This window comes from Aulonocara stuartgranti (assembly GCF_965226115.1).
Source record: "Aulonocara stuartgranti genome assembly, chromosome: 14".
NCBI lineage: Eukaryota > Metazoa > Chordata > Actinopteri > Cichliformes > Cichlidae > Aulonocara > Aulonocara stuartgranti.
This window is the reverse complement of record NC_138950.1, coordinates 8,833,873-8,854,101: the sequence shown is the minus strand read 5'-3', so window position 1 is coordinate 8,854,101 and position 20,229 is coordinate 8,833,873. Positions and strand designations below refer to the sequence as shown.

At 38.7% G+C, this 20,229-nt stretch overlaps 6 protein-coding genes and 1 long non-coding RNA gene across 9 annotated transcripts in view; 6 read left to right on the top strand and 1 right to left on the bottom strand.

Annotated features, from left to right (window-relative positions):
• Positions 1-1,943, top strand: part of LOC309687499 (rho guanine nucleotide exchange factor TIAM1-like) — a 40,877-nt gene extending 38,934 nt beyond the window's left edge. The window contains 1 exon segment of the mRNA XM_082502516.1: positions 205-1,943. Coding sequence (XP_082358642.1) covers positions 205-243 — 39 coding nt within the window. The 3' untranslated portion in view covers positions 244-1,943.
• Positions 1-20,229, bottom strand: part of LOC309687512 — a 35,393-nt gene that overhangs the window by 3,801 nt on the left and 11,363 nt on the right. The gene's annotated exons all lie outside the window — the stretch shown is intronic.
• On the top strand, positions 6,797-9,221 carry LOC309688344 (claudin-17-like). Its single transcript, XM_082504009.1, has one exon. It carries the CDS (start codon positions 7,955-7,957, stop codon positions 8,642-8,644), a length of 690 nt encoding a protein of 229 aa, XP_082360135.1. The 5' UTR covers positions 6,797-7,954; the 3' UTR covers positions 8,645-9,221.
• cldn8.2 (claudin 8.2) lies at positions 10,049-11,515 on the top strand. Its single transcript, XM_082501916.1, has one exon. It carries the CDS (start codon positions 10,127-10,129, stop codon positions 11,012-11,014), a length of 888 nt encoding a protein of 295 aa, XP_082358042.1. The 5' UTR covers positions 10,049-10,126; the 3' UTR covers positions 11,015-11,515.
• Positions 12,683-15,100, top strand: cldn8.1 (claudin 8.1). Its single transcript, XM_082501917.1, has one exon. It carries the CDS (start codon positions 12,804-12,806, stop codon positions 13,584-13,586), a length of 783 nt encoding a protein of 260 aa, XP_082358043.1. The 5' UTR covers positions 12,683-12,803; the 3' UTR covers positions 13,587-15,100.
• Positions 15,235-16,392, top strand: LOC309721108 (claudin-8-like; the record flags this gene model as incomplete). The annotated part of the gene is made up of 1 exon (XM_082558459.1): positions 15,235-16,392. Exon 1 carries the CDS (start codon positions 15,343-15,345, stop codon positions 16,390-16,392), a length of 1,050 nt encoding a protein of 349 aa, XP_082414585.1. The 5' UTR covers positions 15,235-15,342.
• The window catches only part of LOC309687501 (glutamate receptor ionotropic, kainate 1), a 28,353-nt gene continuing 27,112 nt past the window's right edge, over positions 18,989-20,229 (top strand). For both annotated transcript variants that reach the window (XM_082502521.1, XM_082502520.1), the window contains exon 1: positions 18,989-19,410. In XM_082502521.1, the coding sequence (XP_082358647.1) occupies positions 19,320-19,410 (91 nt within the window). In that variant the 5' untranslated portion in view covers positions 18,989-19,319. The remainder of the gene's footprint in view (positions 19,411-20,229) is intronic.

The following is a 20,229-nucleotide window of genomic DNA, read 5'->3' as shown; positions in this document are numbered from 1 at the left end:
AAGAAGGGAGCAATCAGGTTTATCCCCAGACTGTGCCACATAAAAGCAGATGCCAGAAGATAGACAGCGAGTGTTCTAGACAGCTTTACATGGGCTCCATAAAAACAAGTCATCACAAACAATGCATGAGCATTGATGTATATTGCACAGCTAGTAGAAGATATACCTTTCTTTATCTTATGCTGAATGCTTTTTTTTGTACAGGTAAGAATATTAGTGGAGCAATACAGGAATCCAGAGTGAGGGAGCTTTTCCTGAATCGAATGCTGTTACAGGAAAGTCAAGTGTAAGCTTTGAGGGTTGAAATAATGGTACAATCACAGAGTCTAATCAGTTGCTTTGATTGGCATGGTTTGCACATTTGGGCGGCATTCTTTAGTCCTGCCTGCTGTTGCCAAATTTGGGTATTGTGAGAACATAAATATTTGTTATGTCTGTGTTACTCAGAGATATTATCATAGTTAAGGGCTGTATATTATTTGTCCTTAAAGAAATAGAACAATTAATTGCAAAGGACCGTTGTCTTGCATAGTTTACTATACTTGTGGATTTTCACATGAATATACACTGACATGTTTTGAGTACAGACTTCCTGATGTATTTGATTTTGATTTGCTGTTTATTAACTTAAAGCTATCTTTTTACTCGGAGAGACAGCTTGTTCTTTTTTTGTTACATTTAATAGGATAATAGTGGAATTATGTAAAACTCCCCTTGTCAAAGAAGCAAGGGGATTTCATTGTTTTGATTTGGCATAATCCTGTTTTACTTGAATTTGGCTGTTTCACGTGTCTTTGTTTACTGTGAAACCGTTTTGGTGACATTTACTTTTCCTCTTCAGTATTACCACTCATACACATCGATACTTAACACTCCACTTGGAACCACTCAGTATTGTACATAATACATCTGGGGTCTGTTTCAGAAAGCAGGTTTAGTAAAATAGCTGACATTGTTAACCCTGTCACAAGAGAAAAAGTCAACAGTAGGTTTTCTTTAACAAATCTGTCCAGGAGTTTCTCCCTAAAGAAGGGCCTTGGATTCCCAGACAGATACGCCTTAATAAATGTGACTGTGTGGACATTTAGGCGCCTGTCAGGTTGTGAACCACTTCAAAGCACTGGAACATTTACCTTGTATTACTGTAGTAATCACAGTTTAGCACCAATTTGTATCAACATTTAGACACATCAAATACTCATTCATTAAACATGTGTCATGTAACGAGGAGTGAATAATGTTCATGATTACATGATTGTGTAAATACATGTCAGTAGAGCTGCAAATGAAATGACTAAGACTCTAAAAATAAACTAGCTATAGTTTAAAAGTGAGTTTTTACATATAAGCTGATATTGGTTTAGTATGGTCTGACAGCATTACATGTTGAGATATTTACAAACTTTAAAATACATCGGCTCACTATCATTAAATCTAGAGCCCATAGCTAAGAATTCCCATTCAGTTTGAACCTAGGCACAACCTCATATCCATATTTTATTCGCTTTATTTATTTCTGTCCCCATCGATTGAACCAGCCTTTTTTGAACCCTATCTCAGGGTTTATCAGTTCAGAGTTCAGGGTAAGCTTAGAGTTTGTAAACCTGCTTCCTGAAAGAGACTTCAGCTTCTTTAAAAAATGTCTTGTGTGTTCAAAATGATTGTTCACTAGTATTGGAATACAATGCAATGTTCTTATTTATTCATATGTAAATTAATTTGTTAGCACCAAACACAGTTGTTTTTTTTGTTTTTGTTTTTTTCCACTGAGAAAGTCCAAATTTGCTCAAGCAATCAAGGGAAAGACTTGCCGTGTGCAAAATGAAAGAAGTCATACTTGTAAACAATTCATTGTGCTACTAAGACTGCGTTTTTATTACTGTGTGTATATAGAAATGTACTGATATCATAATAAAAACAGTTGTTTCCTACTTATAATTTAACATGTGTGGTTGGTGTGGTTTTAATCAGCAGCCTCATTTACTCCCTGCAGCTCAGCAGATACCAAGTCTACAGGACCATTTTGTGATGGGAGAAAACAAAAATGTCAAGTCGACATGCTTGTAAACAACAGAAATAAGTGACTAATCGATGCTCAGCTACCTTAAAGCAACACTTAGAGACTGACTGCAATTGCAACAAGTGGAAAACTTAAAGCTGAACTTTAGAAGACATTAAGAGCCACTCAGAGTGTTTGCTAGCTTCGGCTCACTAAGTGTCTGAGTGATGGTGCGCAACCTAAATCGCCATTAACAGAGAAAACACAAAAATGTCTGCAGTCAGTGTTTAGTGTTCACATAACAGGAATGAAGCAAGCTGAGAATTATTAACAACGATTGATTTAATCTAAATCTATACATTCTATAACTGGATATAGAAAATGAACACCGTACTTTCCAATATGCCTCCTCTAAATGAGTAATTTGAGGTGTGGTCATTACATGGACATTTTTTCTAATGAGAAACTATTGCATTTCAGTGCTAGTGAGTCATTTCCTATTTCGTTAAAGCTCTTTTTGCCAGTCAGGTTTTTTGAGAAATACAAAGGCGGGTGCAACAGATGAGCAAGGGGGAACGGTGGCCAAAAAATTCAGGAAGTGCATGAGCAAAGATAAACAATGGTTGCAGGAAGACCCTTCTCTGGCATCTGCTTTTTGCACACAACCTTAAAAAAGATCAAATCACAACAATATGAACTGGAACGTGTTTTAGCAAACTGATACTGAAGGGCTATTGTGTTTTAAACGGTCTACTGTCTTAAGCGGGAGAAACACTGCTGCAAAAAGCACATGGAACAAGAGTTCAAAAGAACAAATCTACATTCCAGATTACAGAATGCCAAAAATAGAAAATGTAAGTTTAAATTGTCTATTAAAGGTAACGTCCTCTTGTACATTAGTCAAAACATTACATCTGTAACCCTGTTATGAGCTGTAGACAACTGTCTTCCACCATTGTTGAATTCTCTGCTTCCTTGGAAAAGAACAATTTCTTCAGTATTTTCAAGCTAACATCAGGAAGAATGGCAGCACTCTACAATCAGTGGGTACCTTATCTCTTTTATAACTGAGCTCTCTGCCCCCCACCCCCAGCCAGCACATCCTTGTCAATCACCACCCCCAACACAAAAGCTCTAGTGCTCCTTTTAGATCAAGGGGAAAGATCTCTTCAGACTTACAGCCTTGTGATGTGAAGCAATACAGTACAGTTCTGAATGACACGACTCCTTGATTAAATATCTGCCAAGAGATAAATGGAACCATCCTAATTTATGGGATTATTTATCTTTTAATATCTCTATTTATAATCTTTATGTATTCATAAAAGGATATTACAAAGCAACTAATAAATGAATGATGAAAGAAAATCAAAGACTAAATCTAAAATCAAAAGAAACAGCCAAAACATTAGAAGAGGCCAAATGACCCATGTGGTACAAACACATTAGCCAGCTCAGCAACACCAAAAGGACTGAAAAGCCACAGAAAGCGAAAAATATGGGGAAAGAAAGGAAAATTTATGGCATAGGCATGTAAGGCTTATTGATGATGTGACTAGTGATAGAAGTAGCAGGATGAATTCTGTACATGTGTACACATGTACAGGGCTGTACTCTCCTCTGTTTTAGCCAAATGCTGCTAGCCGGATTATATGGTGATTTAAGGTGCAAATGGATAATGACCCAAAGCATTTTGCAAAAGCAAACCAACAGTTTCTCAAAGCAGAGAACTGAAATATTCTCCAGTGTCACGACAGTCCCCTAAGCTCAACTCAACACAGCGTGCTTTTAAAGAGTTGTTAAATACCAAACTAAATGCAGAGAGCTGCACAAAGAAGCAGTAAATGTTTGGCTGGCAGAGCGTTTCCAGCGAAGAAACACAGTTCTAGGCTGTTGAAAATGGGGGGCTATGTACAAAAATAGCTGTAATTGCTAAAGAAATAATTATGGACCGTAAAACACAAAAAACAAGTCAGCAGGTGGGGCTGTTCTGTAGCAGTAGGTACCAGGTACCTTTTAACCTACTTCTATGTGTATTGTCTTAAGACAAACAATGCTACATTTCTACTAATCTATAAAACAGGGCTTTGCCTTGCATTAGATTTTAAAAATACTAAGTGCAAAACAAGATTTTAAGCTTGGTATTAAGGCTTAAAATATGGTTCATATTGTATGGATAGCACAGAACATTTGGAATCTTAAACTATGCAATGTTTCTTATACAACAGATAAGAAATAATTGTCTTGTCCTTCCCCAATCGCCCACACTTAGATTGGAAGTCTTCATTTGAAGTAGTTCACCAAACAGTGGATAATGCGTAACATCCCTAAAGAGGTGCCTGCTTCTCACTCTAATGTACACTGTTTATTCATGCGCCATTTGAATGCTGGTAATTGCTAGCAAGATCAGTTTGGCTTCCTGCTTTCAGTGGCTCCTGCTACTGACACCCAAACTTCAGGATGGAGTGTAAGGTGTATGTTTCTCTCCTGGCCCTGACTCCTGAGCTGCAGCCAGCAAGGGGGCTGACGTGCTGCTCTCTGGCATTGGTTAGCCTCCTGCTGCTCAGTCAAATGAGTCTGCAGTGGACATCATGCATCTGAAACAATCAGCAAGCTAACCAGTTGGTCCTCATGATTCTAATGAGCTGTATTAGGTTCCTTATCCCTCTATCATCGAAAGGTCACGTTACCCAATGCTGATCAATGCCAAGCATAGGGAGCTTGGAGAGGTTTTCTACACTAGAATAATTTTTCTCAGCACTACATTTTGCATATATAGTTAAAAACAAAAAAAGAAGCAGAAGTACAAACAAATTACATCGTGCACTTTTCCAAATACTTATGGACTAACGAAAGAAATCAGCAGGTGGTGCTGCGGATTAGGTATCCACTGAACCTGCTTTATGTGTAACATCCAGAGGCAGACTAAACTAAGTTTCTAGAGTAATCTAAGTAAGAACTAATATCTCTAAATTTGACAAATTAGCACTTTTGGGGTAAAAGAAAATTGTATACACCACTTATAACACTTAACATCTCCAAGCAAGCACCCATTTTCCACTCTGACGTATGCGGTTGTTTCGTGTGATGTTTATGTGCCAGCGCTTACTTGGAGGCTCAGTATTGGTGTCAAGCCTTTGTGTTTTAGTTCTGATGTTCCTGAAAAAAATATTTTGCTGTATGCACATTGGTTAATTTGTTTTATTGTTTTTACTAATAATAAAAATATTAGGAGTAATAGTAATATTATGCAACTGCAGTTTATACGGTACTATACTGTAGAACAAGGGAGTCCACATGTTTTTAACCATAATGAAATGCAGAAAATACTGAGAGGTTAATGCTCACAAACACTGAGATTTTAAATTTATCACAGATTTTTCTAATTTAGTTATAGTTTTTTTTCCCCATCTTATAATCTATATACAAGAAACCATAAGCCATCTTATTTAGCTTTATGAGAATGATTACTCTAGTAACTGTTTTACCAAATTTAAAGACTAACTCATTTCAGTTGAAGCAGTAAAAGAATTATCAGCCTTCTTCCTGGAATGTGTAGTCATATTTACATTCAACAGGTGCCACACTGCATCTACAATCTTGTACCATTTTATCTGAGTTGAATCTATATTTTCTATATTTAATCTATATACATTTTTTAATTAAAATTGATCTAAAATCAAAATTCACAGCTGTGAATACACACTACAACATAGGTTTCTTCACAGCTGCAGGTTTCTCCCTATGAGGATACATGTTTACATTCAAAGCAGGTGAGGATGTGATGATGGTATCACTCAGCAAACCTGTCCAGCAGGTTTTGCAGTTTCTGTTCCTGTTTTATGACCTCTCCTGTTACATCTCTCTCTCTGTCATTCTTTGTCTCACCTGCTTCTCAGAAACGAGGTGAGCAGCAGGGCGTTGCACGTCCTAGACCAGGTTTAAATAAAGGAGTGGTTTTTTCACCTTGTAATTCCCTGCTGTTTTTTTCCCTCTTTACCTGAAATCAGACGGACAGTCTCCCTTGTAAATCGTGCCAAATACCTGGCACAATTCAGGAAAACAAAATCGACTTAAATGTCTAGAAAGCATCCTTCTACGAACAAATTAATCTATACTTTCAATCACAGGTGGTAAATAATACCGGGTTCAATGGCCACAACAGATCATTTTGCTTACATCTGATGTATTATATACACAAAAAATGTAGCTTTGAATGTGAGCTCTTGTTGCAGGGAAATGGGACCATCTGGATGTAATCATCTGTATGTGGGCTTGCATTGAAAACAGTGAATGCGTTGCTTCTGAGAATGACTAAACATAAATTTTTTCTCGGATTTTTTTCAATATTCAACAGGCTAATTCATTGCTGTTCACTTCAAGGCTTGTATTACTTGTAATACTTAGTCTAGTTACTCCAGGCTTTGTTTGGGTGGCCTTGGAATATATTTATAACACATAAGACCCAAACCAATCTTATAAGAATTTTACAAGCTGCCACTGTATAGTAAAATGGCCTGTAAATGGCCTGTATTTGTATAGCGCTTTACTAGTCCCTAAGGACCCCAAAGCGCTTTACATATCCAGTCATCCACCCATTCACACACACATTCACACACTGGTGATGGCAAGCTACAGTGGGGCAAAAAAGTATTTAGTCAGCCACCGATTGTGCAAGTTCCCCCACTTAAAATGATGACAGAGGTCAGTAATTTGCACCAGAGGTACACTTCAACTGTGAGAGACAGAATGTGAAAAAAAAAATCCATGAATCCACATGGTAGGATTTGTAAAGAATTTATTCGTAAATTAGGGTGGAAAATAAGTATTTGGTCACCTCAAACAAGGAAAATCTCTGGCTCTCACAGACCTGTAACGTCTTCTGTAAGAAGCTTTTCTGTCCCCCACTCGTTACCTGTATGAATGGCACCTGTTTGAACTCATCATCTGTATAAAAGACACCTGTCCACAGCCTCAAACAGTCAGACTCCAAACTCCGCCATGGCCAAGACCAAAGAGCTTTCGAAGGACACCAGGAAAAGTATTGTAGACCTGCACCAGACTGGGAAGAGTGAATCTACAATAGGCAAGCAGCTTGGTGTGAAAAAATCAACTGTGGGAGCAATCATCAGAAAATGGAAGACATACAAGACCACTGATAATCTCCCTCGATCTGGGGCTCCACGCAAGATCTCATCCCGTGGGGTCAAAATGATCATGAGAACGGTGAGCAAAGATCCCAGAACCACACGGGGGGGACCTGGTGAATGACCTGCAGAGAGCTGGGACCAAAGTAACAAAGGTCACCATCAGTAACACACTACAACGGCAGGGAATCAAATCCCGCAGTGCCAGACGTGTTCCGCTGCTGAAGCCAGTGCATGTCCAGGCCCGTCTGAAGTTTGCCAGAGAGCACATGGATGATACAGCAGAGGATTGGGAGAATGTCATGTGGTCAGATGAAACCAAAGTAGAACTTTTTGGTATAAACTCAACTCGTCGTGTTTGGAGGACGAAGAATACTGAGTTGCATCCCAAGAACACCATACCTACTGTGAAGCATGGAGGTGGAAACATCATGCTATGGGGCTGTTTTTCTGCCAAGGGGACAGGACGACTGATCCGTGTTAAGGACAGAATGAATGGGGCCATGTATCGTGAGATTTTGAGCCAAAACCTCCTTCCATCAGTGAGAACTTTCAAGATGAAACGAGGCTGGGTCTTCCAACATGACAATGATCCAAAACACACCGCCCGGGCAACAAAGGAGTGGCTCCGTAAGAAGCATTTGAAAGTCCTGGAGTGGCCTAGCCAGTCTCCAGACCTCCGAAACCAGTATGATAACATTACAGGAATGCTGATAGTATCGCAGTTTTAAAGCTTTGTAAAAGAGGTGCACTGGGCAGTGTTTTCATTAGACAAGAGACGAGAGACGAAACTTTATCCTTCCAAACAATGCAGGCAAAATCTGAGATTTTAGCACTGGTCCTGGGCGCCCTGGGCTTATGTGGGACAATAGTCACCACTTGTCTGCCCCATTGGAGGGTTTCTGCCTTCATCGGTGCCAACATCATCGTCATGGAGGAGCTCTTAGAGGGCTTGTGGATGAACTGCTACCGACAGGCTAACATCAACATCCAGTGCAAGGTGTATGACTCGCTGTTAATTCTCCCACCAGAGCTGCAGGCAGCGAGGGGGCTCATGTGTGTCTCCATAGTCCTGGCTTTCATCTCGTTGTTGCTCACAGGATTCGGGATCCAGAAGAGCAGCTGTTGTGGTGACAATTTAAAGAGTAAGAATATCACCTATGCATTAGGAGGGATTCTCTTTCTACTTTCCTTTTTGACCACACTCATCCCCGTAAGCTGGGTGGCCCATACTGTCATCAGTAACTTCTATAACCCAACAACGCTGGATGCTCAGAAGCGGGAGCTGGGATTGTCCCTCTTCATTGGCTGGGCCACTTCTGGTGTTTTGCTAATCACCGGGATCATTGTGCTGGTTAGGTACAGCAAACGCAGTGCAAAGGAAGATCAGCGCTACATTGAAGCATATCATATGGTGAAAAGGAATGAACAGAAGGCGGACAGTGTTGACTTTTCAAGAGCGAAATCTAGTTTTCATACAAATCAGGAATATGTGTAAATAACTGTACTGCAGTGTACTAATTGCATATTAGATGTCTCTCCGTATATTTATGAGCATCATGTGTTTTATTTGCAATGATATATTTAAATCAATATGTAACCATGTTCTATTGTACTATGCATTTGTCTTGTCTGCACTGTTTGGTTTACAGATGCAGCAAAAATATTTGGTTAATATGCTGTACACGAATAAACAACATTGCCTGTGTTTAAAGTAATATAATTTTTGGCAAATCTATATTATCACTGATCAACAATACACTGCTTGCAGTGGCTATCACCGATCAACTTCAATCTTAATGCAGCTCTTACTCCAATGACCCTGAGAATGTCATCACTGTTTTTAAGTACTTTTTTGGCTGCAAGTCTGTATTTTCTGTATTTATTTAAGTCATTTTTGTTGTGCTTAATGATGAATTTCTCATCTGAGACATGACAAATGCAACTGCTTCCCTGTCTTATTTCATTATAGTTCATGATCTAATAATCCCGCCAACCAAGTGAACAGATAATTTATTAAAATCTTTAATTCAGTTTGTTTGTGTGATTCAATTCATAGAATTTCTACTTTTTTGTGGAAAGCAAATACTTGACCAACACTCCATTCAGGTATTTTTCTTGTACTAAAAACCTAAGGTGGAAAAGTGAAAAAAGCCAATGAAGAAGTGCCTCATTTTCACATTTGACAGAACAGAAACTAAAATGTTTCTGTGGCTGCAACAAGGGAACGACCCTGTGTGATAATGACAAAAGGCCCTCCCTCTCAGGTTTCTTTGTGCGACACCTTTTCATCAGCTCGTCTTACGTGTAGAGAAGCAGTGCGTTTCACATCTGTGATCATCCACCCATCAGCTTTCTGTTTGTGAGATGGAGTCGTTTCCTACGCCCATTAGTGTAGTTGGATGCTACAGTTGTTATATTAGTTTTATTCATTTTTTCAACATTTATAGCAAGTCTTTTTTATCTGGCAAATCCTTTCAAATGATAAAACTGGCCACACGTTGCATTAGTTAATTTTAAGTTAGCACATGTAATAGTACTGAGATATTACATCGTATGTTCACAATACATTTTCCCTATGCTAAATGTTCTCTAAAATTACGTCAAGTATTTCCGTGTAGTATTAAAAATATCTTACATACTTTTCATTAACTTTGACTTTTTTTGCTTGATTTTTTTTTTAAATATGATGTTGATTAAACCTTGATGTTACTGTGGTAACAAGATTTAGTGATTTTTAATAACTAAAAACTAACGACTGATCATTAGTACTGGAGGTATTCAAAACAAGCAGCACTCCTTTGTGTCTCGCCATTTATCTGATGGCTCTGAAGCAGCTTAACCAGTAAGGCTGCATTGCATCATTAGCATAGTTTTTGTGGGTGTATAAGTTCCTCAACTTGTTGTTGTTCTCAGATTTTTCTCTTCAGCTGTATAAGTGCACCAGAAGGTTGAGATTAAGCTTTCTGTGTTAACCAGAATGGCCACTTACACTGCTTACAGTGGCTACAGCAAGCCACCTCAATCTTATGTTGGCAGTTACTACGATGGGAAGCCGGCGCTGACAAATGGAGAGTACGGAGAATATGGGGACTCTGTATATGAGGAAAAGAAGAAAATTGAAAAACGGAAGCAACGAAATGCTATCTGCTGTGAGGTAGTAGCTCTCATCATTGGCTTCATTGGACTAATTGGCGTTGCCGCTGTGACGGGCCTGCCGATGTGGAAGGTAACAGCCTTTATTCAGGAGAACATTATTGTCATGGAGACCCGCTGGGAGGGTTTGTGGATGAACTGCTACAGACAAGCCAACATCAGAATGCAATGTAAAGTGTACGATTCCCTGCTGTTTCTGCCTCCTGATCTCCAGGCTGCCAGGGGTCTGATGTGCAGCTCTGTGGCTCTGACCACCTTCGCCCTTATTGTTTCAGCAGTGGGGATGAAATGCACAAAAGTGGTGGACCACCGGGCTCGTACCAAGCATATTGTTCTTGTGGCTGGTGGCTGCCTGTTCCTCATGGGTTGCCTTACAACCATAATTCCCGTGTCCTGGACAGCCCATGTCATCATCCAAGATTTTTACAACCCTCTACTGATTGATGCCCAGCGTAGAGAGCTCGGGGAGGCCCTTTACATTGGCTGGGTGACTTCAGCGTTGCTTTTCAGTGCCGGAGTGATCCTGCTTTGCCGCCATGCTCCCCGCACCCAAGATCCAGATGAAAGGTTTCAATACAACCCCACAGGAAGCTTCTACCAACCCGCATACACCAACCAGCCAGCATACACCTACCAGCCAGCATATACCTACCAGCCTGCTTACTCTGCAGCCCCACCAGGATCTGTGATATACGCACCAAGTCAATACTAAAGATTTTTGGACTTTTTTAAAAATAAACTTGCCAAAATTTGGCACATTTGATGAGGAGAACTGATTAACTGTCGTTCACTTGAAACAACCAGATATTTCTTTACTTATCAAAGTGTACTGCAAATACTCCGAATCATTATGGACTTGAATGTGTTTCGATGCTGACAAACTGCTGGATTTCTATATTCCTTGTTTGGGGTTTTTTTTTTTAACCCTTTTGCTTAACTCACACTAAATTATATTCTAGCACAGTATGTGTAATCTATTACATCTGTTAATGTTACAACAATTGCATGTTGATATTGCGTTCTTTACAGTTTCTGACTTGCTCTCCAAGAACAAATTGTCAACTAGGCCCTTTTTTCAGATTGTAAACCAGTGATTTGTTTTCAACACTGTTATAAATTAAAATATTACATACAAGTTTTTTCAAAATGCTGGCCAAAATATCTGGCCAAATTTGTTTTTTTCCTAATAAAGTAAATGGCTTGTAAAAGAGAATCTTGTTGTATTTTTTTCCCCAATGTCTAACACAACAGTACATAGCTGATCAAGAAGTTAAAGGTGCATTATAATGTAAGCAGTGTTTCAGTGCTGACAAATGATCTTAAATTTGTTGTAAATTTCCAAAACCTCCAACTGAAACTGCACTTTCTTCACTCACTAGTGAGCAAATGGAAATATATGTCATTTCTATTGTAGTGTGTGGAAATGTGCCTAAACTAGTAAAACCAGGCTGTTTACACAGATCCACCCACTGTACAAACCTACCAGGTGACTTTATTTCAACCAAACAGGAATTGGTTGCTTTTTTTTTTTTTTTCCCTGAGAGGAGAGTGACACAAGAGACCCAGACAAGAAATCCAGTACTGACAGTCATGCATGTGTAACATTTGAGACCCTTAAAGCAAACCAAAATATATAAGAATATTAAAAAAAATATACAAACGCACACACGCACGTACAAATTGTTTCCTTTTCACGGTACTTCTAAAATGTACTTATCAAATGTATAAAAAAAAATGTTGAATATTTGTCATAATTTGCCATACTTTGTTCTTTTCCCCCCCGCCGTTCTACTACTACTCATATTCTGTTAAAACTACACATCTCTCATATCTTTCATACACACACAGAAGCAGACTTCCCCCGACCCCACTGTTTGTCTTGTCTGTTGTGCGCTCCTGTCTTTAACAGTGTGCTTTACAAAAATGGGGGACAAAGAGTTTTGTCCATTGCTGTTATTTTGTGTCTCCAGTTCCCCTACATGCCCATGTACCATGAGGCCCTCCACAATAGCAGTAAATGATTAAAAATAAAGATGAAGTAATAAACAGGAAGTGAATCAGAACTGATTTTTGATCTGTAACTATAACTGGTAATACATTAACAGAGTATGTTTACCAGTGATACATTTGACGATTCTGAACATGCCCCCATTGTTAAGAAACACCTCGTCGTTTTGTCTTCTTTTAAACCGAAGTCCAAGAATGTAAACTGAGACTTCTGAGTAAACAAAGGGGGAAGCTTAGAGCAGCTACTGGGTTGCTGTACAAAGAATTAAAGGCCCAAGGGATTCAGTTTCCTAGCAACATGTCACAATTCCCACTACCTCCCATTCTGGTGTTATGTCCACAGGGAGGAGGGTGTACAGGTAAACATGAATCTGCTCCTCCTCCATCGGGATGCAAAGCCACTCCACAGAGAAAACCTACTGCTTCCTACAGCAGTTACACTGTGTCCGCACACTATTGCTCTTCTGAGCTTGGATGAGTAAGTGAAGAACAGGATGGCAAACTCAGCACTGGAGATTGTGGGTCTTTTAGTATCCCTAATCGGGCTGATCGGGGCAGCAGCAACTACAGGAATGCCTATGTGGCGCGTCACAGCCTTCATTGGAGACAATATCATCGTGTTTGAGACTCTGTTTGAGGGCTTGTGGATGAATTGCTACCAACAGGCAAGCTTCAGGATGCAGTGTAAAGTGTACGACTCTCTCCTGGCCCTGACTCCTGACCTGCAGGCGGCAAGGGGGCTTATGTGCTGCTCTCTGGCACTGAGTGGTCTTGGTGTGCTGATCAGTCTGATAGGCATGCAGTGCACATCATGCATCCAAAACAATGATCAAGCTAAGCGGCTGGTTCTCATCATTGCTGGTAGCATGATCATATTGGGTTGCTTCTGTGTCCTCATCCCCGTCTCCTGGACGGGTCACGTCATCATCACTAACTTCTACAACCCCTTGCTGATCGATGCCCAGCGGAGAGAGCTTGGAGCAGCTCTCTACATTGGCTGGGTAACTTCGGCTTTCTTGTTTGCTGGAGGATGCATTTTTATTTGCTGTAATATACAGTCGGATGACAAAGATTCAGAGCGATACCTATACTCCAAGGCCTCAGACTATTCGGTCTACCCTCAACAGCCACTACAGCCTCTACAGCCTCAACAACTGATGACGCTTCCCCAACCACGATCTCAGCCAATGCTATCAAGATACCCATCGTCTGTCTACAGTTACCAGTCCAGATATCCCTCTGTACACAGTGCACACAGTGGGGTGGCGTTTCTGTAAACACTTATTTTTATTTTTGTTTTTTTAATTGATCAGAAACTGCATTTCAGGTTTAAGAGAAAATGTGTGTGAACCAATACACCATTTCTACTGAATTATGTGTATTAATTCAATTTTATACTAACAGCCTTATATTTTATACAAATGCTTAAAAAAAAAGTGTACATTTATGCTGTATATAACAATTTAATTCAATCTTTAACCACTGAAAATTATTAAAAAGTTGACTTACTGTAAAACATGCACTTTGTTAATGGGACATGTCATCTCTGAAAAACAAGCGTAGTTGTAACTACATTTAACCCTCTCAGGCTCAAATTAAGTTTTTGTTGCTAATGCACAAAAGAATACCTGCAGTGGTACTTGTGAGTAAAAAAAACTCATAAAATATGCATGTGGGGTAATCAGGTTGTTAGCTTTTAACTGTTGCAAATCTGCAACGCCTGCCTTGAGAGGGTTAAAGCTTTAGTCATTTCAAAAAATATTTCTTAACTGTGTCTGAGCTGTGCTGCTAAAAAAGAAAAGAAACAGCTCAAACTCATCTCTGTGGCACAAATAGTCTCTCATTGTCACATTGTCACATTCTGTTTCTTCTTTTTTTTTTTGTTAATCGTTACTAATCAGTTTCAACTAGTATTCAAATCAAAAGTAATAACTAAATGATGGCAGGTGTAGAAGTAGTACAAGAAAAGACCAACAAACACATAACGCTTCATGTGTGAAATGAAAAGAGTTTTCATTTTTCATTATGAGAATTTCACTGGAAAGTAAATGCATCTATCTAAAATACCTCCCAAACTAGGACGTTTATGGCGTTTATGGTGTTTGCTTAACCAAAAAAATCCTGAATCTGTTTAAGTTGGCCGGGTAAAGAGGAAATAGTTACATAAAAACAAGATACTGGGTTAAGGCTACTTGCTTAAGGTGTGGCAGCATAGCCAGATAGTTACAAAGAAAGCATTGAGACAACGGCATAATCATATGATCCAAATTTGCAAGTCACTTTGAATAGAAAACCAAGCAGACTGTGTTAAACATTTCTGTCTCTGTTCAATAGAATACGACTTCTTAATCGAACAGGTCGCTTAATTTCAGTTTTAGTAAGTTCAAATGTAAACTGTACAACTTGAACTTCAAAATAAAACAGTAATGTCACTGCTGTTGGGTAACGCAAATACTTGTGACGTAAGGACAATGTAGTGTTTATTGTTGCTTGAGGTTTCATGCAATAATTTCTGAAGCCATAATGAATACATGTTGACAAGTTCTGTACATAATTTAAACTTAGACATCTAAACTGTAACTATCTAGAACAAACTGTATTTGGCCTGTGTTATGTGAGATCCCCCTCATTTCACTATCCTCTAAGGTCATCTCTGCTCCCCTGTGGACAATATAAGAACTACATGCGCTGTACTAAACTGTACCACATATTAATGTTTGCTTCTGGGTTGTACCACATCTAAAGAGTAAGAAAACATGGCAAATAATTAAAATTAAAAAAAAAAAAAATAGTGCTTGGTGTTGTCTTGTTTTGTGTGTACAGTGTTGGAGAAAGTAATGACTGACCCCTATCATCTGAGAACCATAAACACAAAATAAGCAGACCTCCTGCTACCCTCATCCCTCTAAACCAATCAGGTGAATGCAGGGCCTCTTACCCATAACAAACTGTCTCGTACAGCAAGCAACTGTTGTGGATGAGAGCCATTCTAATTCTGGATTTAACCACAACTGGAGTTTTGGAGATTTAACCATGATTCAAGGTGCTTCAGAGCTAGCTGCAATATGCGTGGGCTTGGTTGGCTTGATCGGTGCCTCGGCTACCACGGGGTTGCCCATGTGGAAGGTGACCGCGTTCATCGGAGAAAACATAATTGTGATGGAAACCCGCTGGGAAGGCCTATGGATGAACTGCTACAGACAAGCCAACATCAGAATGCAATGTAAGGTTTATGACTCCCTGCTGTATCTGCCCCCTGAATTACAGGCTGCCAGGGGTCTGATGTGCTCTGCTGTGGCCTTGTCAGCGGTGGGGCTTCTTGTGGCTCTGGCAGGAATGCGATGTGTGTCCTGTATTCGGGGTAATGATTGGGCTAAGACCATTATATTGATGGTTGCAGGGGTTATGCAGTTCATGGCGTGCATCTGTGTCTTTATCCCAGTGTCGTGGACAGGTCATGTTATCATTACAGATTTTTACAATCCTTTGCTGATTGATGCCCAGAGAAGAGAGCTAGGAGAGGCTCTTTACATTGGATGGGTGACAGGTGCTGTGCTTTTCGCCTCATCCCTGTTGTTTGTCTGCCGCCGTTTGCCCAAAGGCAAAGGCTCGTTTGATATGTATCACCCACCAAACTTACTTAGTTATAAGCCAACGCCCAATAGGCCAGCTCTGATGAATTATCATCCCCTGTCCAGCCTTCGATCGACTGGTTCCGTTGGACAAAACGCTGCAATGCCACTGCAAACTGTCATTCCAGTAAGGACAAATAATGGAACAGTATTAAACCCACCTGTTGTCTATAATCTGACTCCTCAGGAAAATGCATCACTGCTATATCAAGGCAGTATGTCTCATCACCCCTCAGTGCAGAGCTCTAACCACAGTGGAAACTTGTATGCTCCAGAGAACTCCTTATACATGAGTCAGAACACCATACCATATTCACTCACTTATGTTCCCACCACGTCCTACCAGTCCAGCTTCCATCCAGTTCCACAGACTCCTATTTTCATAACATATAAAGAATCAAGAGCTCAATCAGTGCCTTACAGTGAGATGAGAGGTGGTGTATACATATAAGGAAAAATCCACAACTGAGTTTAATCCTAATGCATATACTGAATAATACTGAACGGTGTGTTTAAAGTTTTTGTACTGTTAATAACTGTTTTAAATGTTTTGCACTGTGGAAAAAATGTCTGCTTTTATCAAATGGGACACAACCATTGTTATTAGTATACACAAAGATGAGCCTTTGTAAACCATTTAACCTCTGTAGAAATCACCAGGATGGAAAGTTATAGCTTAATGTTTTGCAACCTTTTGCAGCCATTTGTTCAAAAACCTCTAGAATTGTTATCGTTATCACGATGTCTCAGTGTGTGTTTTGCTATCATGATGTGTTTTCCACCAGCCAGATGTATAAATAACTTGTTATTATTATTGCTTGCCTGTAATTTCGATTAGCAATGATCATTAAAACCACATTTTAATTTACAAATGTTAGTAGCTGGCAGGTGTTTTTTTTTTGTTTGTTTTTTTAATGCAACACTTCACTCTGTAGGTGTGTATAAACTGTTTATATTTCCCAGAGGGAAAACCTTTTTTTTTCCAGAGATAGCAGTGAGGGTAGATTAAGGGTATATGCTCTGTGAGGTCCCAGAAGCCTGTTGAATTCTTCTTTCTGCATTTTGAGCAAGTTTGATTATGGAAGACATATTTTATGGTAAAAAAAAAAAGCAAATGTTCCTAGAAAAGTAATGATGAAATTTCTTGTTTTAAAGCTCTACTAAACTAAACTACTTAACTAAAAACTCAAACCACATTAAAATCTAAAACAATGAAAAATTAAAGTTGCTAAAAATGAATTTGACATGCATATTATATATATATATATTTTTTTAAATATTTTAGATATGTAACAAAAGATTGTTTGAAACTAAAGACAAGTGTGGTTCACACAAATTTGTGAACCGCACATTGGACTTATTTGAGAAATCAGAAATTAATCGAGCATAACAGTCAACCACTAAAACAAGCAAGCAAATAATTTGCATTTCTAAACATTCTAATAATAAAATGTGTTTTATTATCATTATTTACTTTTTTGTAAATCAGTGAATTTTAAAATTTAGCGATAAAACAAAAATAGTTATATTTTAGCTTTAAAATACGATCTTAATTAAAAACCTTCCACACAGTGGTGGATTAACCATTACAGAAACATAAGAAATTATTTTGTTAATCACCAGCACTATTAATTTAGGGCGTCTTTGGCATAAATCTTGCATTAGGTGGTGGACTAATAAATGTGTTAAACTGTGTACTGTATATACTTATATATTTTATGAATACATGCTGGTAATTAAAATCTCTTCACAATGCAAATCTTCAAAACAAATTTTCTATACTGACATCATATCACCACTAGATGACACCAGAGATCTTTCCAGTGCAGTTTTTTAAGTTGGCGAGCTCCAGATAAAGAAGAGACACATATTATGAAGCTAAATATCATAATATAGGAATAAATTGGGGGGGGAGGGAGCACCAGGATTAAGCTTAAAGCAAAGCAAAAACTATCCATGGTCAAGCAACAGTATCTTTTTGTTCTCCATTCACATGTTCAGCCACAACAAGAGATTTTTTTTGATCATCAGTTTTGGAAGTCTCATGTTAAAATATGTCCATAACATGTATGCTGTTGGATGTACGTAAACTATTTTATTTGACATTGTGATAAATTCATTACATTTTACTTACTAGAAAATGAATTTTAAAGAGTACTTTACAGTTGAGGATATTGAGCTTTTACTTTGTGAGTGGGGAAAAAAAACAGCTTAAATATCACTCTCTAATTTAGCCAATTTACTGATAATCAAAAATATAGTAATTACACTAATCTCAAGAAACCCATCAGACATTCTTGGTTCAGAATGGCCACTTCAAATCTCAAGCCACTCTTCCTCAAGGAATAAAGCAAAGAGTATCAAGGTAACCTGAACACATTTTATTTAACTACAAGACCGCGGCAGTTGAACGGTTTGAGGTAGTTAATCTTCAAGGGCGCGTCAACGACCAGTATGGAGATTAGATTTGCGTTTCCATCAGGACTGGACCAAAGATTTAATCATTCCTCGGTGTACCAAAGCAGAGATCTTGTCGAGGTCGAATGTTGCCAGATTTGAAGTTAATCTTCAGGACGTATCCATGTTTGCGGATCAGCGGCTTGGCAGTGCCCTCAGTTGAGCGCCTGTATGGGAAGGATCTTCAACTGTGTCGAGTGAGCCGATGACACAGTGAGCGACAGCGGAAACGAGGCGAATTTGATTTCAGAATTAAAGCACTGAAATAAAAGGTGTTTCGGACAGAGGATGCCAAATGAGTCATCAACATATTTATGTGATTAAAGCCTCGGGAAAATAAAAACACACTTTGCTCAGTATAAAAATGAGGGACATTCATGGCTATGTATTTTATTGGGGGAAAAAAATGTATGTATGTGTTACATTATTATTTGATTTCTATTCTTTGTTAAATTAAATAAAAGAATGTTGTTCATCTTCTGTATGGTTCCAAATTGATTTCCATTTCATCTTTTATTGTGAAATTTGTAAGAAGAAGCTGTTTCCCGTTGCTGCTTACTTGACAACAGGAGCCCAGTGCGGTCCTCCTCCTCAGTTGCAGCCTACAATTCAAGTGTGCACCGGGAAAAACATGATAAGAAGGCTATCTGGACAGTGAATATGGGAAACAAAACCTTACAGGCATACAAAGGATCCTAGAATGGAAAAATCTGATCAAATCTTTTGATCAGTGACAACTTCAAGTGGAGTGTGTGGTTGTGTTGTTTCTTTTTCTCACCACAATGTGTGAGGGATGGATATGGGTCGGATGCCAGTTTATTTTCGTTACGGATACAAGGACTGGCAGGTTATCAGCATGAATTACTAAGGGGAAAAAAGAAAAATAAATTTGCCATAAATGTTAAATTCAGCTCTGGAGGAATGACCATGGTGAAAAGGAAGGGACTGTTATTTTCGCTGCTGTACTTTATGGCAGAGTTTTGGCTCACTTCGCAGCAAGTCCTGAGAATTGGTAAGTGGTAAAAGTGTCCATGTCATAAATATTTATATAATAACTGTTAACATGTTGGCTGCCACTGCGCTCGTCAGCTTTTTCCATCGCTGACCCAGTTATTATGCAGTCTGGGTTGCATCTCATTTCCCACTGGGGTAAAAAAATATTATGTATCAAGGATTTCAAGCTAGAGCCTTGAAAAATTGGCAATACTTTCTGTGCAACACTGATTGGAATTGTTAAAATGTATTTTCCCTATAGAATGGCACCTAAATAATTAAATGAATACATAAAATATATAAATACAGTTTTGTGGTTTCTCGTAATGCAAGGCATTCTTAATCTCTCTCAGTGCGAGTGCAGCATGTTGTTTCATTTCTTTTAAAAGAACAAAGAAGGCAAATTCAATTACGGCCAAGATTTGTGAAATGTCTGTTCATTGCAAATGTACATCTCAGTTACTGTAGTTGAATCGCTTTTGAATCCTGATACCCTCGACCACAAGTTAAATACCATAGAGCCAAACGAGATCGAGGCACATCACATATGTTGTTTTTAGGAGCAAATTTTGAATGTGCAGTTGTTGTTGCGTCTTGCCATCATGTAACTGTCGCTCACTAAGTTGCCTAGCATGCACTGAGTACAAAGCATTGTCAAAAAAAAAAAAAAAGACATATTCAACTTTATTCACCTGTTGTGATGTTTGTGCAATAACCTTATAATTTTTATTACTGTATTTTTTTTTCTTACTCCAAGAGAGGGTACTGCGGACCGAGCTGTAGGTTATTCAAATGAAATTTTTTATTTTTTTTTAAATCAAAATTGTGTTAATCCACT

Bases quoted from the DNA above. Each gene is read 5' to 3' on its own strand.
- LOC309688344 (XM_082504009.1), top strand. From the start codon at position 7,955: ATGCAGGCAAAATCTGAGATTTTAGCACTGGTCCTGGGCGCCCTGGGC.
- cldn8.2 (XM_082501916.1), top strand. From the start codon at position 10,127: ATGGCCACTTACACTGCTTACAGTGGCTACAGCAAGCCACCTCAATCT.
- cldn8.1 (XM_082501917.1), top strand. From the start codon at position 12,804: ATGGCAAACTCAGCACTGGAGATTGTGGGTCTTTTAGTATCCCTAATC.